Genomic DNA, 19,044 nt, shown 5'->3' on the forward strand with positions numbered 1-19,044 from the left:
TTACCTTCAGAGCATTGTGAAGTGCCCAAGAAGATTTTTACCTCAGTTTCTCATTAGCTTGTGGGGATTTGTTAGAATTTAAATTTTTAACTTTCAAAGCTATCATACACACCTTGATGTGTTTTTAGCTCCCAAAATGGAGGTCACTTATGGGGTAGAAGGTTTTTGCAAAAAGTTTTTTTTTAAATCCGATTTCTTACATGCAAATGATTTTTCCCTTTGAGCTTGCCAGACAACTGCAGGTTTTTTTTCTGCTGTAATTAAAATTTGCCACTTCCTTATTTAGTTTACCTTATTGCAGAGGCTTTGAAAGTCCACGTTTAGCTACATACAGTACACATTATGCACTATTCTTTCATAGCCAATTTGATATGGATTTCTGGAGTGGCATGTACAAATTTAAGATGGTGTGTGCACTTGATCAGAAACTACACATATGAATGTGTCCCATGTAGGAGTGGGTGTTAAAAAAAAAAAATAAATAAAATGATATAACCCAATCACTGCTTCAACGTGTTTATTATGTGCCAAACAAAAAGAAAACGACACCACATCTGTAGGTTAAGTGCATTTTCTGCTTGCATAACTACAATGAGGTAGAGACTTTACACGCAGCTTCACAGAAATGCCCACTTAGGGCAGCTAGTGCAGATTTAGCTCAGCATGTACTGGAAAGAGGGGGAGGGTTACAGACAGTGGGATCTTTGGCACAGAGCTTCCAAACAGAGGGGTGGGGTACAGAAATAAAAAAACAAACATGGACACAAATTTGAAAGGCTTGCAACAATTTGCACAAGTCAGCTGCTTCCTATAACAAAATACTTAACCTAAGAGCATGGGCACATTCCCTCCAGGAGAAAGGTCTCATCTCTTGCCTCTACCCCATTCTCAAAAGAAAATATATATTACAGCCCTTTTCTGACCAGCCAACCAAACAAGTAGTGATTAAAAATTCTACCATCCCCTGAAGTGCAAATTAAAAAAGTGCAACAAACATCCTTAAAACTATATACACACACTGTACTCATCTGTTTCAGCCAAGGCCCCAAGTCTGTCATTTTGTTGCAATTTCTGTTCTACATATAAAGTATTTTAGGTAAATCACTTCAGCTAGCAGCTCTCAGAAACAGAACACTTGCAATAATGTTAAAAGCTGCCAGGAAAGAAAAAAAAATATGGACTTAAAAACCATCTTAAGAGTGTAAAAAGGAACTGGTAAAAATCCCACAGAGGGTAAAATATGAAATATGATTTGGTTTAAATTAAGATCAGATCCTGCAATTGGTGTTTCAGTAAAAATGCCAACTGAACAGCCTGTGGTTCAGAAGGACATTAAAGAAATCAGAAGGCACTGTGTGGCAACTGCAAAAGACTGGGTAACCACTCAATGAAATTTATCACCCACAGTATTTGCAAGGAATGTAAAAAAGCGCCTGTAATAAAAAAAAAAAAAAAAAAGAAGAAGGAAAAGAAAAAAAAAATTACGAAGGCAAAAGCAATCCAGATACTGTCCACACATTGCTTATATTCAGCAAGTGTTGTAGCTTATTAATAAGAGTACTGCAAAACTATTGGGAGGAGATCCAAGCTCCCCATTTAAGGAAAAAACAAAACAAAGAACTTGAATACAGACAGTATCCCTGGCAAAACTTCACTGTGCACAAGTGCAAGAAAACTGTTACAAGTTACAGCAAACAGTAAGTGCCAAACAAAATAAAGTGACTTCCCCCAACCATCTGTCTTCCACAATAATCCTGGAAAGATTTTTGAATGTTCTTCGTGCTGTCTGGTGGGGACATGGGGCGCAGGGTCCTCTTCAGCACATTCGTTGCAAATTAAATTTGTTCTCATCTGGTAACTAACTGGAGTCACGACTCTTCTGGTTGCGCATTAGAGGGCGGTGGTGACGTAGAATCTCCATAGAGTGTTGCCAGTGCCAGCAAGAACGGCAGAAGTACTTAAAGCAAACCTAAAACATTTAATATGTTAATTATTGAATCTTATTTAAAATAATTTCTAATCAAGCAGGCTTTAAAGAATAAATACTAAAAAAATCTAGCTTCTTAACCTTCAAGTATCAAAAACTATATTGATTGAAAGTCCATTTCAGAAACTGGAGTTTAACCACATGAGCTTTTCAAAGTAAATACACCAGCCTCATAAGGGCCATTTAATAATGTATACAAAGGTTGTGCAACTGACAAGTCTATGTCAGCATTATAGTTCTTACAATGATTGCATTTATCATTCAATCCAACAAATAGCACCAGGCAAACTTAATTGTGCAGTTACCTTAAAGACCACCAAGTCATTGTATGCCCAATGTTTTACAGGTACATAAAAGTGGCACTGAAAATAGAGAAGTGCCTCTGCACTGAACTGGCATGTGCAGACACTGCATCTGGACATTCGGGTAAATGCAACAGTGAGATTCATGTAAGGCTCATTATCAAACATTACCTGTCCAATATACAATATAATTTCTACCTTTTGTATACTACCCAAACACTGCAGATCCGAAATTTGAAGCTACCTGGTCTCTGCAGAAGAAAGGACCTGGTTGGGAATTGCAAACCTGGCACACAGAATCTTCAAGGTAAGGGTCAATTTGAACCTTAAAAAAAAAAAAAAAAAAGTAAAAAAAAGTAAAGATTTGCCACATTTACAAGCAGATGGTAAATGCCCTACTGGTAATGCTGTTACCAAGGTTTATTATGTATAGTATTAATGGCATCACATGATTGTCTAGTGTTCAACCACAAGTATTAAATGCAAGCAATACCGTTTAGTTTACACATTGGGAAAGCTTGCAGCACATCCAAAAAATATACATTTTATGACTGGAGCATAGAAGTAATAAATATTAATATTAATTTTGTATTTACATGCACACAAGACTGGCTGGTGAGTAGCTATAAATTTCAGGGCTTCGGGTGCGTGTCCACAGTCAGGATGGCTGGCGCTTTAGACTGAGTGGAAAACTCGCTCCGCCCCCTTCTGGAGACGCGATGATGGCGGATGTGATCATTGCACACATCCGGAATCATTGCACCCCACACATGGGGCCCTGTGTTTTACCTTGCGGCGGCGCAGCGTCGCCGCAAGGTAAACGACATGCTGCGATCTAAAAAGACTCACTACATGTCCTGAATCTCAGGGCCGCCGGATGCGTGTTACCACGCATAGTGGAGATGGGATTTCATTAAATCCCCTCCACTATGCTATAACATCTGGACGCTGCGGATTGAACGCTGCAGCTCCACGCAGCGTTTAATCTGCAGCTAGTCTAGATGTAAAATGGCCCATGGACACATACCCTTACAGCATGACAAGGGGCAACATACAAAAGATATAAGTTAGTATCCTGAAATAGGGCTTGGACAGTAGTATGGCATACAAAAGTAACACATTGCCCTTAATTGCACATGCTTTACAGTGCTGTATGGATGATGAAGGATGCATGATCCACATCAAGTAAATGCGATTGAGATTTTGGAGAAAAGGGAAGCAGCACCCATTTGACTGGATGATGCCAGTTAATAAATTGATGGGCTCTATGTGAATGCTAATGATGGCTGAGCATTTCATCATGAAGACCACTGCTTGACTGTCCTATCCCCTGAGGATTTCCTTTTGTTGGAATGAAATGCGTAGGGAGGTGGTCCTGAAAGGAACAAGAATGGTCTATGGAGTCATGTATCGATTTGTAGGATCGTTTGACTAACTGAATGGCAGGGTGCATCCTCCATGTGGCATCTTTACCAATTGGTGAGATTGTTCCAATTTATATCATTGCATCCTTTATCTTTACTTTTGCTGGTACATTGTGGTGATTATCAGTGGTACTGATCAGTTTTCACATATTTGAGCAAAAGTATATTGGTACAGACAGCAATATTAGTACAATTTTTTGATCCCGACTTCTTTACTGGGTTGGATAAGACTTATTAGCTGTATAGGCGTTTTTCTGAAACATTTTTGGCTTGTAGTGCCATCATTTTGATCTCTTAAATTGTTTGACCAGTTGTTGGTAAAACATGTTTGTACATGTTTGTCATAACATTTAATATACCTATTAAAATTACATGTTTTAGGTCCCTTTTTTGTGCCATTTAACAAATTTTGTGGGTACCCCTTTTTTCCTAAAAAGTTGTTTGCTTTCAACCCTTTGCTTATTTTCAGTTAATAAATTGTGTGGGAGATTTACAAGATGCACTACTGAGGCATCCGTCAGTCAAAGTGCTATGGCATGCTTAGTAGAGTTCAGCGAATTTGATTAAGTCTCTGCTTATTCAGCAAGCTATAGCGCTTGCAGAAGGAGCCTGGATACGTGATAACTTTTAGAACACCATTACGCAACTTGACTGCCCTTGCCGAAACATCTGCAAGTTTATATTTTCTCCTATTGCATAGGTTTCCTCCCACATGGCAAAGACATACTGATAGTGGTAATCTAAATTCCCTGTATCCATTGGGGCTCACAATGTCCGTGAAACTGACTAGTTGGCCCATGCGAAATTCAAGCTGGTCAAATATAAATGCATTTAACCCCTTAATTCTGACCACTGTCCCTTTGAGGTTATAACTCTGGAACGCTTCAACAGATCCTGACGATTCTGAGAAAGTTCGTGACATATTGTAGTTCATGAATTTTGGATATTACCAGCGTTTGTGAAAAAAAAAACAAACAAAAACGGAAATTTGGCCGAAAATTTTTGCAATTTTCCAACATTGAATTTTTATGCTCTTAAGTATTTTGTGCGACATCTGATTTAAGTAACATTTCCCACGTCTACTTGACATCAGCACAATTTTGGAACAAAATTTTTTTTTTTTCGTTACGGAGTTATGAGGGTTTAAAATTGACCAGCAATTTCTCATTTTTACAACACTTTTTTTTAGGGACCACACCACATTTGAAGTCACTTTGAGGGGTCTATATGATAGAATACTCAAGTGTGACACCATTCTAAAAACTGCACCCCTCAAGGTGCTCAAAATCACATTCAGGAAGAAGTTTATTAACCCTTCAGGTGCTTCACATGAATTTTTGGAATGTCTTAAAGAAAACTAACATTTAACTTTGACAAAATTTAATTCAGCGCCAATATGTTTTATTTCACCAAGGGTAATGGGAGAAACTGAACCCCAAAAGTTGTTGTGCAATTTGTCCAGAGTACGCCGATACCCCATATGTGGGGGTAAACCACTGTTTGGGCGCATGGCAAAGCTCAGAAGGGAAGGAGTGCCGTTTGACTTTTCAATGCAAAATTGACTGGAATTGAGATGGGATGCCATGTTGCGTTTGGAGAGCCCCTGATGTGAGTAAACATTGAAAACCCTCACAAGGGGGACATCATGTTATAGTGACAGCTCGCTGATTGGACACTTTGTAGTGTCAGATCAGAGATCACAGGCACTGCAAGCCCCCTGCAGCCATTTTGGCTTTGGGCCTGCAGGGATGAGGAGGTAGGAGACCCTCGGAGCAACGAGATCACATCACGTTGCTCAGAGGGTCTCAGGGAAGCATGCAGGGAGCCCCCTCCCTGCGTGATGCTTCCCTATGCCGCCGAAACGCTGCGATCGTCTTTGATCGCAGTGTGCCAGGGGTCAATGTGCTGGGAGCAGTCCGTGAAAGTCTGGCATAGTGCTGGATGTCAGCTGTACCAGCTGACACCCAGCGGAGAGAAGTAGAGACGTTTTGGAATGCAGACTGATGGAATGGTCTGTGGGCATCATGTCGAGTGGAAAGCCCCTGATGTGCCTAAACAGTGGAAACCCCCTCCCCCCCCCCCCCCCCCATTCTAACTCCAACCCTAACCCCAATGCACCCCTAACTGCAAAACTGGGGCAGCAGGGGCGATCAGGTGTGGGGGCTGAGGAGATGCAGCAGCAGATTGGGTGATCACTGGGGAAGAGCAGACGGCGGGGGAGTGGATGGGAGTACCTGGCGGTGGGGTTCGCAATCAGTATGTGGCAGGGCAGCATGCAGGCACCTCGCTGTTCAGCTTCCAGGGACGGATTTAAGCTGGACAGAGGCAGCCATGTCTTACTCTGCCCCTCCACAACTGAATGGAGGTCACTGTAGAAGCGCTTGGATCAGCACGAAACAGCTGTCGTCGTTCACCTGCTCACCTCCCGTCCACCTGCACTCCCTCGGATCGCAAGGCTGTACTTTTTCATGTTTTGAATAAAGAATTGGACCACAGATGGGTGAGTGCTGCCGCATTTTCTGTTCTGATCTAAGGAATGAATGAGTCACCTTCTCACCAACTTACACCCTCCTCTGAATTGATCGTGTGCTGTAAAAAAAAATTCCTATCAAAATTAGTACCAACAGAATCAGACAAAGCAAATTTTTACCTTTTTAGTAAACTTAGCAGTTTTTATCTCCACAAATGCAGCACTAACAGCCTTTAAATAACTGCGCTGGTTGTTAAATGTCACTCGACCAGAACCTGTTTTATAAAAAAAGGATAAAAGTTAATTCAATTGATGTCATCAATATTAACTTGGGTTAAGTGCACAGCTTTACACACCTATTGGGTACTTGTGCTTATCCGTATCAATGCCAGCATAGACCACACCGCCAAACAGATCGTTCATTATAGAGGCAAGAGCTTCTGCATTCAGCATTCCATGCAAAGCCCCAACAAACACAGTCTTGCTGGGATCCAGACGCTGAGATGGACTACGAACAAAGTTGCTGTCTGCCAGCACCCAAGGAATGACCTGCACCTACAAATAAAAAAAAGTTCCTTTTAATGAGATAAGTAAAACATGTTTTGATGTTTAATATAAAGTTACGAGTTAATCAAAATACAAGGCTTTGATATCCATTTCTGTGTTTGAATTTGTCAGATTGATTGCTACAGACCACTAGGGAATTATAACGGCCCTTCAATGAACTTTGGGAGGAGTGCAGAATAAAGAGTCAATATCTTAGAGGACCTTTCTTTGGCCTTACCAACAAGAATATTGTTTTTGTGTAGAGTTTAAGTGCAAATTGTTTCTTTTTCAAGCCAAACTTGTGATAAAACAGGGAACTCACCTCCTTGCAGCGCATCCTGCGACTTGACATTTTGAAGTAGTGCTCACTCAATCCATCCTGGCTTAGCAAGTCCTGAGTGCAGGCTTGAAGTAGTGCTCTCACGGATTTCTCAGATTCAAACACCAAGTACACATACCCTACAGCAAAGAAACGACATTACAAACATACAATAATGAGGTCTAATGAAATTAATTTCTAAACTTTTTAATAGTAACAGCTGAATAACTTTAAATTTTTAAAGAAATAATCTCTAGACAATCTGGATCGATGAGGCAGCTAATGAAACAAGTGACTTTCATGTAGCCTTAACTGACAATCTCCATATTCTCAGTTCGGCAACTACATCTAGCATATGCCCTAATCAGTGGTTGATTTGAGTCAGTTGACTGAATAGGCCATGAACTTTATAGTATGGTATTGTCACTAGGCTAGGATCAAGAATGTCTGACTTATGGGACCTCACCAATTGTGAGAAAGGGGCCACAGCACCAAATCTTCCCTGCAGAATGCAAAAAGACAAAACAAACAACCTTGTAGATCAAAAATTTCATTACTTTCTTAAATGAAAGGCAGCATCTGTCTGCCATGAGGCTAAAGTAGAGCTACAGCCCAGATTGTATCTTGACATGTAAAATGCTTATCAAGAATTGTTGAATTTGTAACTAAAGGTATGTCACACTCAGCGACGCTGCAGCGATATAGACAGTGAGCCGATCGCTGGAGCGTCGCTGTTTAGGTCGCTGTAGAGACGTCAAACAGCAACTCCAGAACGATGCAGGAGCGATCCAGTGATGTAACGGTGACTCATTTATCGTTCTCGCTGGTTGTTCGCTCCATGTAAAACGTTGCTGGCGTCGTTGCTTTTGATGTCAACACGATACACACCGACCTGACGACCAAATAAAGTTCTGCACTTCTAGCTCCGACCAGCGATGTCACAGCGGCATCCTGATCGCTGCTGCGTGTCAAACACAACAGGATCGCTATCCAGAACGCTGCAACGTCACGGATTTTTGTCGTTCTCGTTGCAGAGTTGCTGAGTGTGACGGTACCTTAAGCAAATTGCAGAGTAGCTGGTCTTGAATTTTAATGAGATTAACCCTGTAACAGACAAGACACTTAAGCTTTAGTGTTTAGGATGCGGAGTCACCATTTACTGACCAGTCATGGGAAGTGCCAATTAAAGGGTTATTTGTAAAATTTGAATGAACCAGATGTGTGCATGCTTTGTAGAGCTAGTTTATCAGCACCCAGTTTTGGGGATTTCTGGGGTGGGAGGGGTTCTGTCAGACCTCCAGCAATCAGCAAATGGGGAATTTAAAGTAATTTTTGCATTAAAATATGAAGTGCAAGCACTACCATATTCAGCTATTGAAGCCTTTACACTAACCTGCTTTGTTATTAATTCTGCAACTGTCCCATCACCATATCACCAGCTATTTGTCCCATGTGAACCAGTCCACCAGTGCACACCCAGGAAGTGCTAGAATAAAAATTTGATCCTACCATCTTTGCATTACCTTTAGGCATATTACCTTTAGGAGGACAACGGGGATGTTTTCCATCCTTACCAGGCCACTCAACACTCAGAGCCCCAAACACACGGAATGTGTTTATTAATCCAGCTGGAAAGTAAAAGTTGTACTTTAGTTTAACACAATATTACAATATATTAAAAATCATATTGTAAAGCACTGTACTTAATTGACAATTTTGCCTTTTTATTCAGTTAAGTCTTCTCCTTCCATTAGGTCTGACATGACAGGAAGAATTAGCTGGGTAGAAAGGCAAAATTAGCAATTTACTTTTAATATACTGCAATAATCAAAGGCTAAAAACATTGATTGGAGTGCTTTAATTGATCTGCCTGTAGAAATTATTCAAAGATTTAGAGAGTCATTGATTACAGACAAGATAAGCGGCCTAGGAAGATGAACTGCAACTTGGGTGCACTTGCCCCATCCATGTACTAGATTATCTGGCCATACAAGTGAAGGTAGTGTCACTGGAGAATACAGGTCACTGAAGGCTGCTGCAGGCATCTGCAGCTTCCTGGGCTGGCCTGCACAGAATCTTCAGTATGTGTGCAGCTTATGAGCATGCACAGCAGTACACCAGATTTTGGTGTGATCAGTCAGGGTCACATGAACCATATGGTAGTAGCTAGGGAAGATGCTGAGTAACTGGAAACTTTTCCCTTGTAGAATTAAGTATTCATGTCTAGTCAAAGAAAGTTGTGTTCATGTGATCTTACTTTCTGTAATGTCCCATGGCACACCACCAAGAAACACTTTGCAGGAATATACTGGATTTTTGTAGTTACGAGGTGGCAGCTGGCCACTCCATGTGCATGTAGCTTCATTTACAGCTGGGTTAAAAAAAAAAAAAAAAAAAAAAAAGTAAAACGTTACTTTATAATGTTACCATCTGTATGATTAAAATGCAGTTTAAACAGGAGTGTCACCATGAAAATGCACTCTGCTCTATATATCACAATTCCTGCAAATTAAAAGGGGCTGAGCAGGTTGCTAGCTGGGCAAGAAAATGCTTAGTATAATCTTTAATTCTCTGCTCTCTGGGATTTAAGACCCAGTGGGTGGTTTCATCAGTGGGCCCGCTTTCTACAAGAGTGCATATGGATAGCAGTCACTTATTAAACTGAAACATCCCAGGAAAAGCAGGATAAAATGAAACAGGTAATAATCTCCCAAGACTGTCACTCCCCTCAGCTCCTGCCCTATAACAAGCTGCCTGCAGATGGTCTGAGTTTTCATTTTGACAGGCCTCCTTTAATCTGATGGCATGTCATATCAATCTGAGCACTGCTGCAGCAGTGAGGACAGGTCAGCAGCCTGGTGTTAATACCAGACTATTTTCACTGCTGCAGTGTAATGCCCACACTGCTGTACTCTACATCAACATGTTAGACCTGAGGCAGTGGTCAAATCATGTGATACATGGATGTCTGAATGACAATGTAGGCTATGTGCACACGTTCAGGATTTTGTGTTTTTTTTTTTGGCAGTTTTCTGCAGGAAAAACACTTAACGCATACATAAACATCCCATCATTTAATGCATTCTGCAATTTGTGCAAATTATGTGTTTTTCCCCCCGTGAAAAAAAAGGCATCATGTTCATTAATTTTGCATTTTTTGCTGCTATTTTATGCATTGGGAAGCTCTGGGGGGAGAAAAAAAAAAAAAAAAAAAAAAAAAAGCAAAAACACATGCGGATTTCCTGCAGAAAAACTCTGGTTTTGTTCAGGAAAATTCTGCAGAAGGATTTATTAAAGTTAAGTGTGCAGAATGGTTTAAAAGGAACCTGTCACCAGGTTTGGCCAATACGAGATGTGGCCATTAACTTATAGAATGCTGTATATCAGCCCTGAAATGCTGTATCTGCCTCCAGCCTGACCTGCAAGAGAAGAAAAATAACTCTACTCACCTGTGGGGTGTTGCTGGTCCGGCACCTCCCATCTTGTGATGCTGCCCTCCTGCTTGCTTCATGTGGATGACACGTCTCCTCGGCACCGCGCACAAGAGCGCTGTGCTGAGGAGACTGGATGACGAAGGGATGTGTCATCCACAAAAAGCAAGCAGGAGGATGGGGATTGCAAGATGAAGGTGCTGGACCAAGACCATTGACACCTGTTGTACCAGACCTCAGGTGAGTATAGCAAGTTATTCTTCTCTTGCAGGTTGGGGCATATCTACAGCATTCTAGAATGCTGTGTATCAGTTCTGAAAGGTAATGGCCGCATCTCTTATCAGCCAAAGCTGGTGACAGGTTCCTTTAATCAGTCAGTGGTTGAAGAGCTCTGTACATTTATAGTCATCTCATGATGTGCTTTGCAGATGTAGCAGTAATGCTTCAGGCATCCATGCATCATGGACATCTGAATGAGGCTTTATATTAAAAGCTTAGTGTGCAGTGTTACAAGGAAGGGGGGGGGGGAACATTTGAATCACCCATTGGCTATGAAATAAAATTCAAAGATAAGTAGTGTCAAAGCCAAGTCAGAACTTGTAAAAAAAAAAAAATATATAAAAAAATAAATATAAGATTGTTAAATGACAGATGAGCGCAAGTTTTAAAAACATTTTTTTGTAGGTGGAATGCTTAGAAAAAGGTAAAAATGCACATCCAGCAAAATGGCACCAGCCTCTGCACAGTGGCAGAGTCACTGAGATGCTACACCCATTTTACTGCAGCCAATTGTTTAGCCCCTCCAGCAAAATGGCACAGTGGTTGCGCATGTGCAGTAGCATCTATGCTGGGGGGAGAGAGAGGAATTTCAACTTAGTCTTTATGGTATAGAATTTGGAAGTTTTAGTGCTTTCTATGGTTAAAAATTCCATGACATTCCCAGTAAGTAACAGTTTCAGGTGAACTTAGCAGGCTGCTGTAGAATTTTATGCGTACCAACTGTCAAAGCTCAGTAATCAGCCTGAATTCACGGAAGACAGATTTTACCCATGAATGGAGAATGAAAGATCAGGCCAGGATGAGACTGCAGCAATTCTTCACTGAGAAAGTTAAAAGGGAACCAGTCAGCAGGATTGTGCACAGTAACCTACAGACAGGATCAGGTCAGTGCCATTATACTGATTAAAATGATACCTTGGTTGATGGTCGTTTCATTTTTATTTTCATTTTTGTAATGAGATTCTCATGCCCTAAGGTGGGTTGGTGTATGAGGTGCTCTGATTATATATCCTTAATGACCCACCCCCTAGTTTACATAATTTTTACATCCTGAAAAATAGCCTTCAGAAGGCAGGCCCCGGATGTGGCACCTGCGCTGAAATAAACTGAAAACAAACATTAAACCACAAGATGGAATTAGTCAACCAAGGCATCATTGTAATCCAGTATAACTGCGCTTATGTGATACTGTCTGTAGGTTACTGTGCACAATCCTGCTGACAGGTTCATTTTAATTGAAGCTTTAAATCTTAACTATTGCTTTATGGAGAGAAAAAAGTTACATTTTAAAGGTTCCACAGCAAGTGCTGTTGACATTTAAAGTAACATTACTTACAAGCCAAATGTTACATTGAACTACAGATTAGCGCAAAACTATCTTACCTGCTGCCTGTCTGTGCAGGCGTGCCTCCCTTTCAATGCTGAATGGATCGTCAGCAGTGTCAAGCAAATCCCATGATGGCCATACAGAAGTACCAGGCCATCTTTTTGATAATCCTATGGGGGAAGCGGTGGCTGCTGCTAGAGCAGCATGATCTGGATCAAGCCTTGAGCCAATAGCCAGCTTTAGAGGGTCCCGGGAGACTCCGCTCCCCAATGGAAGAAAGGGTAGAGGTGGTGAAATACGTAGACTAGACTGGAAAGCATCAAGATAAGAAATTGTTAAACAGTTGCACTGCTGCAGATAACCTAATCCATAGACAGCTGAAATCCAGTGCTGGTTACATATGTATGACTACATAAAAGCATAAACACATGTCAATCACTTGGATCATTTGTTATTAAGTTATACACTTTTGATCCATTGTATTAACCATCAACATTATGCTTACAATCAAGTCAGAGAGGTGGTCTGAGCCAGAGCTGAATCCACTAGTATCAGAGTCAGAAGGGCTGCTAGAACGAGAGTCCAAAATTGATCGGCTGTCCAGTCGTGAATTACGAAGCAGTGGGGAAGGGTACTTATCCACCAAGTCTGAGCCAATCGGGTCCAAGGGCAAGAAGCCAAGAGGTGGAGGTTTTCCCAAAGGATTGTGGAGAAGGTTGAAAACTAAGAAAGAAACTTTTCTTCAACACAATTGTACAGCATCATCCTTAAAAATTCAACACCTTTCTTTAACAGGATTTACAGTCTAGCAAACAAGTCACATGAAACAGTTTTGCTTGATTGTCATGTTCAAGCTGCATACAAGCCAACACCCACCTTTGGGAAAGCTAGAAGCCTGGACATACTGGATGCCAGAGTTTTACAGTTTAGATCTCTGCAGTATTCGTTTATGGGATTGGCACTGGATGTTCCAGAGGATACATTTTGCTGAATCACTGCCTTAAGGGAATCTGTCACCAGGTTTTTGCTACCCTGAGAGCAGTATGATACAGGTGCCCATGCCTCAATTCCAGCAATGTATCATATTACTGGGCTGCTTATTTTAAGTTTAATCAAAACCATTTGAGCTGCTGCAGATTAGTTTATGAATGCTGCACCCTTACAGCCTACAACATACTGTATATACTCGAGTATAAGCCGAGAGTTTCAGCCCGTTTCGGCTTATACTCGAGTCATACCCAGGGGTCGGCAGGGGAGGGGGAGCGGGGACTGTAATTATACTTACCCGCTCCTGGTGCGGTCCCTGGACGTCCCTGCTTCTTCCAGCGCTGCAGCTTCTTCCTGTACTGAGCGGTCACATGGTACCGCTCATTACAGAAGTGAATATGCGGCTCCACCTCCCATAGAGGTCAGGTCAGAGGGCACAGTGACAGTCAGTGCACGCCCTCTGCTGAACATCAGTGCCGAAGACGGAGCCGCACGAGGAGCATGTAAAAAAGTGTCGGGGTCCTGAGCGACGGAGAGGTATGATTTTTTTTTTTTTATGGCAGCAAATGGGGCAAATGGCTGTGCGGAGCATCTGTATGGGGCCATAACACTTGTGCAGCACTATACAGGGCAAATATCTCTATGGAGCATCTTATGGGGCCATTATTAACCTTTATGCAGTATTATATGGTGCATATTGTGTATGGAGCATCTTATGGGGCCCATCATGAACTGTATGGAGCATTATATGGGGCTCCTGATTCAATATGGATATTCAAAAACACTTAACCTACTGATGTCTCAATTAATTTTACTTTTATTGGCATCAATTTTTACTTTTGAAATTTACCGGTAGCTGCTGCATTTTCTACCCTAGGCTTATACTCGAGGGGGGGGGTCAGCTTATACTCGAGTATATACGGTACACTATGCATAAGCTGAATGCAGTCAGTGAGGAGGGGGTTGTACTGCATGGCAGCCCCTGATACCATCTGCAGATCTGGGGTCTGATACTGGAAGTCTAGCCTGCTCCCCACTGCTAGTAGCAGCCAGCCTCCTGATATCACATGTGATGCTATGACCCATAAGGGTGGGGGAGAAGCAGTGTAAGTTACAGGTAGTGTGAGGGTAGAAACCACACCATTCATGTTGTCCTAAGTTTATGAAGGTATGGCCATTGCAGTCATTTCCCCCCCCCCCCCCCCATCTCACCCACCTGTCACCCCGTTTTTTCAAGAAGAGTTAAATAGGGGCAGAGCTGGGCTTTACATTAGTGTATTTTGAAGCCTTTATTCCCCACCTATGCTGTCGAAATACCTTTGTAAAGTCGCTGTTTTGGGCTGTCACTCACGCTGGTCAGGTCATATGGGCGTGGTGACAGCGCTGTTTCTCCCCCAGATCTCCGTTGGTGGCGTAGTGGTGTGCGCATGTCCAAGTGGCGAATCCACTGCGCAGCTTCAAGGAAAATAGCGCGATCTGCGCTATTCAGCCGTTTATCGGTGGGCGCGGCTATCTTTTTGAGGCCGCGCATGCGCAGATGGCGATCTCGGCGGCCATTTTCCTGAAGCCAAGTTTGCATCTCGGCTGCAGGAAAATGGCTGCCGCGATCTCCATCTGCGCACGCGCGGTATCCCGCGGCCATTTTCCTGAAGCCCCGGGAAGCAGAGAAGAACCATCTGCGCACGTGCGGCCTCACAAAGATGGCTGCGCCCACCGATAAACAGCTGGATAGCGCAGATCGCGCTATTTTCCTTGAAGCTGCGCAGTGGATTCGCCACTTGGACATGTGCACACCACTACGCCACCAACGGAGATCTGAGGGAGAAACAGCGCTGTCACCATGCCCATATGACCTGACCAGCGTGAGTGACAGCCCAAAACAGCGACTTTACAAAGGTATTTCGGCAGCATAGGTGGGGAATAAAGGCTCCAAAATACACTAATGTAAAGCCCAGCTCTGCCCCTATTTAACGCTATTTTTAGCTCTTCTTGAAAAAACGGGGTGACAGGTTCCCTTTAAAAACAGCCATCTACATCTTCTCTATAGCCAGGCAAATAGAGTGCATGTAAATGGTGAAGTGGGATAGGTTGAGTGATTTACAGGCATCAAATGAGGTCCTTAGGGTCCTCAAACCACCATGGCCCTCCTCTGAAAGCAAGATATCACCCTTTGCAATTATCCAGCACCACCACGTGGTTAACAGCTTGGTAGAGTATGACAAGCTGGGTTAGTAACAGAGCAAGAGCTTGCTCACTTCAATGAGGGCCATGGAAGTTTGTGAGATCTCACTTTTGCTCTATGGTCAAGTGACTGACAGGGATCTCAGGACCAGCATCAATCTACCAGGCTTTAAAGTGACCGTCACCTGAATTTGGAGGGAACAATTTTCAGCCATAGAGGCGGGGTTTTCGAGTGTTTGATTCACCCTTTCCTTACCCGCTGGCTGCAATATTGGATTGAAGTTCATTCTCTGTCCTCCATCGTACACGCCTGCGCAAGGCAAGATTGCCTTGTGCAGGCGTGTACTACGGAGGACAGAGAATGAACTTCAATCCAATATTGCAGCCAGCATGCAGCCAGCGGGTAAGGAAAGGGTGAATCAAACACCCGAAAACCCCGCCTCTATGGCTGAAAATTGTTCCCTCCAAATTCAGGTGACAGAGTCCTTTAACACAAAGGATTAACAAGTCAAGTCATATTAAACGCAACACTTACAGCCAAAACTAAAATTTAGAAGATAAGAATTAACTTTGTAAAGCTTAATAGCAATATGAAATATAGTTTCTCACCTGACTGCGCTGCTGATGGGGTGCTGGACTGCCCAGTAATCTCAGAGTCCTGAGTGCTCCATGGCCGGTCCCAACCTGTGAGGCTGAGGGATTGCAGACCAAGGCACAAGTCATTTGTGTCAGGAAGGCCACGAGGAGACTGATCATGTGATGTTGGGAAGAGCATCCTACTTGCGGTAGCTCCTTCTGTATCTGCAAAGTCTGCTCAGGAACAGGAATGAAAAAGCTAGTGTCTGACATTTAATGCAAGGAAATTGCCACCTGCAGCAGGCAACTCCTAAATCATTGCATCGTGCACAGCCCTCTATCCTGCAGGCAGAATTCAAGCATAGCCATTTTATACACTGAGGGGAAAAATGCAAAATCAAAACATAGGATCTGCAGTTGGCAAGAAAAAAAGTCAGGACAGGCTTCTGTGCACAAATGCAGGGACATTGCTTGTCCCGCTTTCATCCCCTTCAGGATCCCTCCCACACAGTTCTGGATAGATGCCCAGCCTGAATCAGCAGCAATGCAAGGCTTCATCATTGTGCTAGCATAATCTGTTTGCCTGGATTAGAGACAAGAGTTCTGAACTGCTGTTTACCAGGAAGCCACATGGATAAGCTTCTGAACAGTTGATTGTACTATTCATGTCAAATGTCATCAGCCCTTGCAACTAAACCATGAAATTAAAGAATTACTGCAGCGCATGCATAGAGAAAGGAGAAAGCCACTGCTGGACAGCACAGGTAGCTTTTCCAGGGTTGTTTTTTTTGTTTTTTGTTTTTTTTAAAAGGCAGCTTTTCACACTAAAGTTTTCAGATCCTGCCGATTTCAAAGAAACCCTTAGACAAACATTAAGATAAAGTGGCTGAAGATTGCAATAAGTTTTTTAGGAAGTGGTTTGTAAAGTTTACTTACCAATTTGCACTATAACCAAGGGGGTGTTGGACATTCTACTATGGGATGTTTGCCTGCTTCAACTGGGCAGAGGGGGAGTAGGCAGAGTTAAGCCCCTAAAGATGATCAGAACCAGCTTTCTCTACACAATATGTTAAAGGGAGCCTGTCACCAGGTTTTTCCCATATGAAGCAAAGACTACCTGCAAGCCCTCATACAGGATTCTGATATGCTACAAACCCCCAATCTAGCCTGCAAAACACTATTATACTCACCTACAGGGCAGTCTGGTCTTAACCTGGTGGCTCCTCTTCCAATGCCGTCCTCCTGCACTGCTTTATGTGGATGATGCATCCTGTCATCCATTGTCCAGAATCGTGCTCCTGCACATGCATACATTGAGATCTCATTACCAGTACCAAATGATTACATGCACCAGGACATAGAACTTGTAACAAAATGCAACAAAATGCAGAGGTACTTGCAATGGGCTCTCCTCTCCAGGTCATTCAGATCTCACTGCTGGCAACTACTGTGATGGCAAGTTCAAAGAGCATAGTTGTATGCTACATGTTGCCGCTCTCATCTCACAGCACTGTCAGTATGGTGGAGGAGAGCAGAGTTGCATATGTAATGACAGCTCTGCTCTCACTCCTGTATTTGTAAATCACAATAAGGCAATGTGCACATGTTCAGGAATATTAAAGACGCGGTAACAGTGGAAAAAAAAAAAAACGCATACATTAAGCATCCTATTAGGGTATGTGTCCACAGGCCGGATTACATCCGGAATAGCTGCGGATTGAACGCTGCCTAGAGCCGCAGCGTCCAGATGTTACAGCATAGTGGAGGGAATTTTACGAAATCCCGTCTCCACTATGCATACAAACACAAACCCGGCGGCCCTGCGTTTCCGGACATGCGGCGTGTCTTTAGATTGCAGCATGTCTGTTTACCTTGTAGCGACGCTCCGTCGCCAGGTAAGACAGGACCCTATGAATGGGGTGCGGAGATTCCAGATGTGTGCAATCAACAAATCTAGAATCATCGTGCGTATAGAAGGGGGCGGCGCAAGTTTTCCGCTCCATCCAAAGCATCAGCAATCTGGATAGTGGAGACATACCCTAAGAATGCATTCTGCATTTTTTGTGCACTTTTTTCTACAGCGGAATTGCATTCTGGAAAAAAAGCAGCATGTTCATTCTTTGTGCGGAATTGTGGGTATTCTGCACACAGGAATGCATTGATCCACTTTCCACATGTGGCTATGCCCACCATGCAGGAAGTAAGCAGATCATGTGTGGTTGGTACCCAGGGTAGAGGAGAGGAGACTCTCCTCCAGGCTCTGGGAACCATATAATGGTTAAAAAAAAAACAAAAAACAAAAAAAAAAAACAGGATATTCTCCCCTTCTGGCATCCCCCGCAGCCTTCCTGCTCCTCTCAATGCTCCCGTTCCCAAGGATGCTTTGCGGCAATGACCTGTGATAACAGTGGTCTTGCGTGATGCTACATCTGGAGTCATTGCTGCTAGGCATTATTGGAATGCGAGCATTGCTAAGAATGGGAAGACTGCCAGGGACGCCAGAAGGTGAGAATCATGATTTTTTGTTTTTTAACATTAGATCTTTTTACCATTGATGCTGCATAGGCAGCATCCATAGTAAAGAGTTGGTCACACTTGGCAGTGTTTGACAAGTGTGACCAACCTGTCAAGTTTTCCAAGCGATGCTATAGATTGCTTGGAAAAATGCTAGCATTCTGAAAGCCAATTACGCTTGTAAAATCCAAGTGTTTAGTGAGAAAACACATGCCAATTCTGCATGTATTTCCCGCGGCAGGGAGTTCCTGCGGAAATTTCCGCAGCAATTCTGGACGTGCGCACATAGCCAAAGTGTCAGCAAGCAGTGAGATCTCCAACTTGTCAGAGTTACCATACATCACTGAGAAAGCAGTTCGCTTCTTTGGGGTAATTTACTGCATGTTTGATTTTTCAACATTAACCCCTTCATGACCTTGGGATTTTTCGTTTTTCCGTGTTCATTTTTCACTCCCCTCCTTCCCAGAGCCATAACTTTTTTATTTTTCCGTCAATTTGGCCATGTGAGGGCTTATTTTTTGCTAGGGTCACTAAATGCTAAAACTGACCTACCATTATGATTCTCCAGGTCAGTACGAGTTCATAGACATCTAACATGTCTAGGTTATTTTTTTATATAAGTGGTGAAAAAAAATTCCAAACTTTGCTAAAAAAAAAAAATTGCGCCATTTTCCGATACTCGTAGCGTCTCCATTTTTCGT

The 19,044-nt window shown here is 42.7% G+C and overlaps 1 protein-coding gene across 1 annotated transcript in view; it reads right to left on the bottom strand.

Moving 5' to 3' along the window:
* Window positions 1–500: 500 nt before the first annotated feature.
* The window catches only part of CPEB1 (cytoplasmic polyadenylation element binding protein 1), a 59,933-nt gene continuing 41,389 nt past the window's right edge, over window positions 501–19,044 (bottom strand). The window contains exons 3-12 of the mRNA XM_069765746.1: window positions 15,863–16,063; window positions 12,591–12,808; window positions 12,142–12,394; window positions 9,306–9,419; window positions 8,587–8,676; window positions 7,052–7,188; window positions 6,540–6,738; window positions 6,364–6,458; window positions 2,534–2,614; window positions 501–1,969 (exon numbers count right to left, since the gene is read on the bottom strand). Coding sequence (XP_069621847.1) covers window positions 1,859–1,969; window positions 2,534–2,614; window positions 6,364–6,458; window positions 6,540–6,738; window positions 7,052–7,188; window positions 8,587–8,676; window positions 9,306–9,419; window positions 12,142–12,394; window positions 12,591–12,808; window positions 15,863–16,063 — 1,499 coding nt within the window. The 3' untranslated portion in view covers window positions 501–1,858. The remainder of the gene's footprint in view (window positions 1,970–2,533; window positions 2,615–6,363; window positions 6,459–6,539; window positions 6,739–7,051; window positions 7,189–8,586; window positions 8,677–9,305; window positions 9,420–12,141; window positions 12,395–12,590; window positions 12,809–15,862; window positions 16,064–19,044) is intronic.

The sequence above is a fragment of the Ranitomeya imitator genome, chromosome 4, assembly GCF_032444005.1.
Source record: "Ranitomeya imitator isolate aRanImi1 chromosome 4, aRanImi1.pri, whole genome shotgun sequence".
Taxonomy (NCBI): domain Eukaryota; kingdom Metazoa; phylum Chordata; class Amphibia; order Anura; family Dendrobatidae; genus Ranitomeya; species Ranitomeya imitator.